Genomic DNA, 8,041 nt, shown 5'->3' with positions numbered 1-8,041 from the left:
TCTCCTCTCCTCTCCTCTCCTCTCCTCACTATCTCTTCTCCCTTATCCTTTCCTCACTGTTTCCTTTTCTCCTCTCCTCTCCTCTCCTCTCCTCACTATCTCTTCTCCCTTATCCTTTCCTCACTGTTTCATTTTCTCCTCTCCTCTCCTCCCTTATCCTTTCCTCACTGTTTCCTTTCCTTCTCATTTTCTATTCACTTCTCCTCACTGTCTCCTCTCCCTTATCCTTTCCTCAGTGTCTATTCTCTTCTCCTCATTGTCTCCTCTCCCTTATCCTTTCCTCAGTGTTTCCTTTCCCCCTCACGGTTTCTTCTCACCTAACTGTCTCTTCTCTCCTCGCTCCTTCCTCTCTCTTCTCTTTACGTCTTCTCTTCATTGTCTCCTCTTCTCTCATGGAGTAGAGAAGTTGATCGAGGGTTTGAAGTCTCCAGAGCCCTCTTCCTCCCTGATCCTCCCTGACCTTCCCTTGAATGACCCCTTCAGCCCTGCAGACTGTAGTCATGGTAATCAGACAATTATCTGTTTGTTGTTGTTTTTTTGCTTAATAAACCCACAACCGATACATAGCCTGGCCTTCAATGGCCTCCGTTGGTCTTTTAATGTTGATTGTTTTCTCAATTCAGCTCAGAGCAATACCTGGAACTCCTGGATGTGCCTTTTTATGACTACTCCTTCCTGTCTGTCCTGTACTTATATCTCCACTGCGGTCTCATCTCTCTTGCCTGTTTAGTTGTTGTAAACTTTGTCTTCATCAGACATCAGTATATCTTTAAAGGATCTGGTTTAGAGAGTGCTGCTTCATGCATGGAGTGAATTGATGTCACCATGGCCATCTATCTCACCTTTACCTTTGTTACACAAAGCATCATATTCATCTGTTTTCTCTTTTTTTTTTTTTCTTGGCTGCGTTGTTTCGGTTCGCCTGATTTTTTTTTTTTTTTTTCTGCAGCTGGGATGGATTCTCTGATCCCTGGTCTGGATCCTCTACAGACTGATCCTGGGTCAGCTGCAATACCAGGTCAGCAGTTCTGTAAATATGCTCCTATTCTTTATCATACAGCGGCTCACTGAAGCATTGAATCTGCTGACATTAGGCTGGGAAAATCTGCAGGGTGTTCTGGATGGCATAATTACTGCCAGCTATGAACCTCTGTAGCAGCACAATAAGTAGGTAGCATGGCTGTTGCCACCTACAAGTTTCCTGTAAATGGTTATGGTTTTAAACAAACCCTTTACTCTAAATATAACACTTTAGTGCAGACCGCTGAAGCAGCACATGGATATTCTTGTCGCATGGTACTTGATAGATCACAGGTTTGTGATTACTGGATAAGGCTTAGCTGAATCGTTTTATTGAGATTGCTTTGGCACACATTTCCTGCTCTATTTCAGCTATCAGATATTAGATTTACTACATTTTCTATGTACCAGGAAATAAAGCAGGCTCTTTGGTCCATTAGAGTCTTTTATTCACGGTGGCGTTCTTAAAAAAGAGAATCAATAACAGCAGTAAGTCTGTCCACTGATGAAAACAAGCCGATACGTTCTGCACAATAACCACATGACCTCACCTAGCAGTGATATAACTTGTCATCACTTGTTGATGAGAACATGTGGATGGCTTTGGTTGAATGATAAGTTCTTGATTATGTTGGCAGCAAAAAGACTGAACAAATGGCACATTGTTGGTCATACTAGCGTGATGACCTACAGAACATTTCTTTAAAAGCCTCAAAGTGCTGTGTCACCTTTCCTGAAATTGGTGCATACACTCCAGGTCGGACTGTGTCATTATCTGTTTATATTGTCAGTAGGGCCACCTGGTGACCAAACGGCTAACTACATCCCAGTGTGTTTCACATAACTTCATAGGTTATTTCAAGTGTGTCTCTTATTGTGGGTCCGGTTGTCTGTAATTAGTGGTTATTTGTTAAAGTTTCATGCATAATTAGGTATTTTCACTGACCTTGTTGTGACCCCCAAAAACTATTTTGAAACTTGGTAGCATTTATTCAGTAGGCATTATTTTTGACAGGAATATAGTCTTACACTTACTTTATATGGTGTAACAGAGACTTTGGTCAAATTTGGATGAATAAATAAGTAGGGCTATACACTTCAAATCGTGATATTGATCACTGCTATTTAAATACGAAATCTGTGCGTGTCTCAGAATGAGTGAGCGGCACAGTTTTGTCTACTACACATACTCAAGCTCACATTGCGCTCATGGTGTTTTCAGCATCTGCTGTCTCACTATATTAGGACATGAACACATGAACTTCACAAGCAGTTACAATCATGTAAAATCAAGCTTTCGTAGAGTAGGTTGTGGGCCTCATCCACTTCTGCTACAGAACTTCTCTCTTAATTCTCACCGCCACCTTCTACTCATCCTTTCTCTCTTCATATTTCCTTTGAATTCCCTAATCTTATCAGTCCTGTCTGTACTTTGTGGATGTCTTTTTGTTCGGCACTCTCTCTCTCTCTCTCCCTATTCTCAGTATTCTATTCCTCTGGTAACTCCTCTTTCTGTTCTCTGTCATTCTCTATTCTTCACGCTTGCCCTGTGTCCTCCAGACTCTTTGGTTGGACAGGATTCTCTTTTGGATGGGCCGCTTCTCTCCCCCCCCTCCACTGGGGGTCTAATACTGGCCTCATCCCCCTCATCTCTCCCTGCACCATCTATGGACCAGTTCACTACTACTGCTTTGAGCAGTGGACAGTACCACCAGGGTAAGAAACAGATGCACAATCACCTCAGTTGCATGTCGTATAAGTAAAAAGACATTGATTATGAATTAGGGTTTTGTTATGTCAAGCAGAAATAGAAACCAATTTTAATCAGTAAAAGGTTTTAGATTTCGCCGAACAAATAAACAAAATTAGCCTACATGCTGAGTCAAATGGTGAAAATTTGTGCTTTGTGCTCAGAATAGACCTTGACAAAAGAAGTACTCCTTGTTTCGCTTATTTAGGACATTTCTTACATTACTTACCTGCTCTTGCTTATCTATACTCATCACTCTCTTTTTCCCTCTCTCAAACTTTCTTCCTAATCTCTTCTTTTTTGTTTTCTCTCTGCCGGTCTGCTGTGGCACTAACCTCTTCCTGCAGCCTCTGATCCAGCTCACCCGCTCTCAGTCGTCCAGTCCTCTGAGACTTGGGACCAAAGCGCAGATAACCAGTTTGACCCAATTCCAGTGCTTATCTCCAAAAGCTCCAGCCAAGGTAAGGGAGTTCAGATAGCAGCAAAAGATTCTGGAAGAGAGCACATGCATCTAATTCACCCCGAAGTGTAGATGAATAGTTGCAAACTTATCAAACAGAAAGTGGTTTTGTACTGTTAGACCCTGGTGTCTCTGACGTTATTGAACAGTTAAGACCTGGCTTTGAGTAGTGAAATAGACTCGGACACACATGCTTTCATTTCTGCATCACAAACTGTCTTCGCCCTGTTTCTCCCCAAAATCAAAAGAAGAAAAATTATCTCGAGACATTTATTTTGCCAAATTCTCAGTACTGTAATATCTTTTGATTGTTGTTATGATTTAGGTCATTTAGGTCATTTTAGGTCATAATGACCGTTTACCCATTATTGTCAATGGTTATTCTCATTAAAGAAAAAAACATACGGAGATAAAATAATTTGTACTTAAATTAATTATTTTTTATTTATATATATTTATTGTATGTGCAATTTGGGTCAATTAGATTCTTTTAAAAGTAATTAATACTTTTAATCAGCAAGGATACATTAAATTGACCAAAAGTGATAGAAAAAAAAAACATTTATAATGTTACAAAAGATTTTGGTTTCAAATATGATGCTGTTCTGTTTCTGTTGCTGTTTCCATTCATCAAAGAATATTTTTCCCCCTTTTTTTTACAAAAATATTAAGCAGCACGGAGGTTTGCAACATTCTACTGTATTCTTGATCAAATAAAACTTTAAAAAATTAAGAATTTCAAAAACATTTTTAAAAAATCTTACTTTTCCTATTTAGTAGAGTAGTGTATTTAAATATTTAAATACAGTATTGTATTTAAATATTTTCTATTTATTTTACTTCATTGTAATGAGAGTTTGAGGGAAAATGTGACTATAAAAATACTGTAAAAAAAAAAATTTGACTTGAATTTTTAAAATTTCTTTATGCACTTTTTTTTCCGCTTTTCTTTTCTTTTGATTTTGGGATGAAATATGACTTTCAAGTAAGAAATTCAAGTAGGTGAGTGTCATGTACTACATAATATATTAAACTTAAAATGTAAACTATGATCTTAAAGTAGCATTACAGCGAATATTATTCACCCTTAAGACTTTAAGCTTTTGGGCGCTTTTGTTTTTCTTTCTTGCCATGCTCTTTAAAATATTCCACTATTCCCACACATAATCCTTACTTTGATGCTGCTCTGTTATCTTTTAGCGTTTTATGCTTTCTCTTTCCTGCTGTTCATCTGGTTTTTGCTTTTTCTCTTTCCTCCTTTCTTTTCTCACCCCTCATCCCTCACTCGCCCTCCGTCAACATCTTCTTTTCATCCTCATTCTTTCCCACACTTGTCATTTCTCACCTCCTTTCCTTTCTCTCTCCCTCGCTCTTTCTATTTTCCTCTTTCCGTCATGTTCTAGGTGGTCACTCGCGCAGCAACAGTGGCAGTTCTGAGACCAGTCTGCCCTCGCTGGCACGCTCCCTTCTGCTGGTGGACCAACTCATCGACTTGTAGAGGAAACAGAGAGAGAGAGGCAAATGAATAGAGAGAGACAGGGAGAGGGCAGCGTGCAATTCTACAAAATTATAGCGAGAGTTTAGAAACATCAGTTTTAAGTAGTCGCATAAACCCTGTCCACCCTTGAGTGTCCTTGCGCACATTTTCCTTTGACATTCTTTTCACATTTTCTGTATGTCTCTCTTCTGCTGATCCATAAACATTCTCATCGCTCTATCATTGATTTGTGCTTCACACTTCAGGATTTCAAAACATGTCAACCAGTGATGATTTATGCCAGCTTTGGAAATGTATGACTTAGCTAGCTAGCATGGGTGATATCATGCTAAAATTCAATGTTCAATAGATTACCGTTCTTTAGCATGAAATTCATAATCTATTTATCTTCGCTTATATGGCATTTCAGAATGAAACAATATTCAATGACAAGTAATGCAGGAAGGGATTTGATTTAATCCATTTCAGTTTAAACGTTTGAGGCTGGTAAGATATTTAACTGTTTTTGAAACAAATCACCAAGGCTGCATTCATTTGATAAAAATAAAGTAAAAACTGCAATATTGTGAAATATTATTATGGTAAAGCTGAATTTTCAGCATCATTACTCCAGTCTTCAGTGTCACACGATCCTTCAGAAATCATTCTAATATGCTGATTTGCTGCTCAAGAAACTAATTTATTGTTATTAGTATTGAAAACAGTTGTACTGCTTTCAAAATCAGCATATACCTTTTGCACTACAGTGGAATTTAAGCTTATAAAACATTCCAAATTTAATGATTTTCAACTAAAACTATATTGCATATGATTAATAACGTCTTAGCAACATGTGAATGTGCAAGGACATAAATGTTTAAAGTCACCATGTTGTTGCTATATTTAACTCCATTTGGTTAATTCTAAAATTGAGATTCTTTGAAATTTCAAATTATAAATAAACGACAGAAAAACTAGTGTGATGCACAGAATGTATCAATATTTTTGAGAAATGTAATTTGAATATATAATGTATAATATATAATTGTAATTAAATGTATAAGAACATAGGAATTACCAGAATGAGCTAATTATTGTTATTATTATTATTTGTGTGTGTGTTTAGGATCATTTTGATGAATAAAGTTAAAGTTATAAAGTTAAAAAGAGCAGCATTTATTTAAAATAGAAATCTTTTGTAACATTATAAATGTCTTTACTGTCACTTTTGACAAACTAAATGCATCCTTGCTGAATAAAAGTATTAATTACTTGAAAAAACAAATAAATTAATAAAAAATCTTACTGACCCCAAACTTTTGAATTGTACTGTAGAGCATGCTAGCAGTGTCTAACATGTTTGAAGTCGTTGCAAGTGTATTGCTGGTAACAAACCACAGTACTCAAAAAGGTGATAGTAACCTTAAAGTGTCTGTGCCATTAAAACAGAAATGGAGCGTTCACATACTTACGCAGAGTATGTTTAGGCCCTCAAAAGTTAAGGTTTCCCGCCCACATAGTTAGATTTAGTGGCAACATTTACAAGCAACATCACAGATAAACTGCTGTAAATGAACACTTGTCGAGGTGTTTCCCTTTGCAGTTATTATAATATGTCACATAGCTGTATTTATCATCTTAAACACTTGGATTTCACTCCTCTATGATGTTCTTTCATCCCATCATTTATTTTTTCAGTCATTCTGTCTCTTCTCCTTAATTCATTCCTTCTTTTACTTGTTAATTTATACCCTATGCTTCTTTGCTTTTTGCTGTCTGACTCTTATTGTGCCCTGTGCTACCCCTATAGTATACATTTAATATTTATAATTTTGATCCAGTTATGAATTGTCCCCTGTAACGACACATAAAGGGTAAATGTTGATGAAAAGAAAAGATGCATCATATTGAGAGTAACTTAAGCTGTGATTGTACAGGATAAATGTACAAACCGAGAATCTGTATAAATGTGTATTAACCTCAAGATAAATGTAATAAGGTAAAGATATGTATCTGTATGTTAGAGCACAAAGTTCTGTCAGTTGGATTTTCTTTCTGCCTGTGTGTTTCTCCTGTGCGCCTGTCATGTGAAGGCTATTTTGGATAAACTTGAATATACAGATAGCGACTATCAGAGTTCTGCGGTTTTGAAAAGATTCCGTGTTCGATAACATTTCATCTATCAAACTCGAAATGATAACTGTAAATAAATATAAGCTTTACCAAACCCTCATGGGCTGTGCCTGTAGGCAGCATTTAAAGGCATTATTTATTTTTATCCATTACCTCCTCGAATAATAGCCTCTATTTTGAATCTTAACCTCTTAAGATTTCAATTTAAAACAGATATGTGTTTGTAAGTTTTCTAAGTTAACTTTGAGTAAATGTGTTTAGACTGAGCCTGTGACGGACTGCTCCTCCTGAGGTCTCGTCTACCATGTGATGTTTACCAGAAATAAAACAATCAATGATACGTTCTGGAGATACTGTCAGAAAATAACTAGTTGTCGACTAAATTGTGTTTTTCAACAGGCAATACAGATTTTTTTTTTGAAAATCTGGATATTGCAACAATGAATATAATTTCTCCTAGTTATGCCTAAATACCATTTCATCTATTTTTGAGTCATTGTGATTCTGATTTGAACGTGAATTGTTCAACTGAATCAGTTCTTTTGTGTTCAAACTGGTTCATAACCGGAGTGTGTTTCCCAAAAGCATCGTTAGCCAACTATGGCTGCTAGTTTCCAACAGTTCAATGTTTCGGAGTTTCCTGAAACCATACTGTAGTTCCAACGAATATTCGCAAACAGCAATGCAGATTTGTGTGGTTGGAACGACAGCCCTCGACCTGTGGTTCAAATAAAGCAAAACAGGGAACAAAAATTGTCAAAATAGTCCTCATGTTCGTTACGGCGGTATTTCTGAGAAAGTGGAGTAAACTGCTGACTGAATGAACCGCATGCATATCCTAGAGGAATAAAGTGTACACCAATTACATACTGCATGTAAACTTGATTTAAAAATGAATGCCTTTCAGTTGTTTTTGTGTAAATTAACTATAAAAAGTTGCGATCTTGAATCGATTATTTAGCAGAAGTTATTACTTGCGCATGACGTCATTAACAACAGTCCAATATTGTTGAACCAACATGGTTCAAATGACAGAGGTGCGAACATGTTACTACTGTTTTAGGAAACAGCTAGTTGAAACTAGCTAGTTAATTTCTCCAACGATGCATCATACTTCGTTAGTCAATCAGCGAATTCCAGTGTTTTACGGGAAACACACCCCTGAATAGTTAATTTGGTCTTGTCTGAATCAAATGAGAAT

General features: G+C 36.8%; 1 protein-coding gene and 1 long non-coding RNA gene across 2 annotated transcripts in view; one reads left to right on the top strand and one right to left on the bottom strand.

Annotated features, from left to right (window-relative positions):
• LOC107710782 (AP2-associated protein kinase 1-like) overlaps positions 1-8,041 on the top strand; it is a 32,914-nt gene that overhangs the window by 16,646 nt on the left and 8,227 nt on the right. The window contains exons 14-17 of the mRNA XM_016515629.1: positions 402-503; positions 950-1,018; positions 2,581-2,736; positions 3,118-3,231. Of these exons, the coding sequence (XP_016371115.1) occupies positions 402-503; positions 950-1,018; positions 2,581-2,736; positions 3,118-3,231 (441 nt within the window). The remainder of the gene's footprint in view (positions 1-401; positions 504-949; positions 1,019-2,580; positions 2,737-3,117; positions 3,232-8,041) is intronic.
• LOC107710783 (uncharacterized) lies at positions 6,158-8,030 on the bottom strand. Its single transcript, XR_001636632.1, has 2 exons — positions 7,356-8,030; positions 6,158-7,322 (listed from the first exon to the last, which is right to left on the bottom strand). It is a non-coding gene; the product is annotated as an uncharacterized LOC107710783 (long non-coding RNA).

Source organism: Sinocyclocheilus rhinocerous, unplaced genomic scaffold (genome assembly GCF_001515625.1).
Source record: "Sinocyclocheilus rhinocerous isolate Xijiao unplaced genomic scaffold, SAMN03320098_v1.1 scaffold1048, whole genome shotgun sequence".
Taxonomy (NCBI): domain Eukaryota; kingdom Metazoa; phylum Chordata; class Actinopteri; order Cypriniformes; family Cyprinidae; genus Sinocyclocheilus; species Sinocyclocheilus rhinocerous.
The sequence above is the reverse complement of the archived record's forward strand: the minus strand, read 5'-3'. Positions and strand labels throughout refer to the sequence as shown.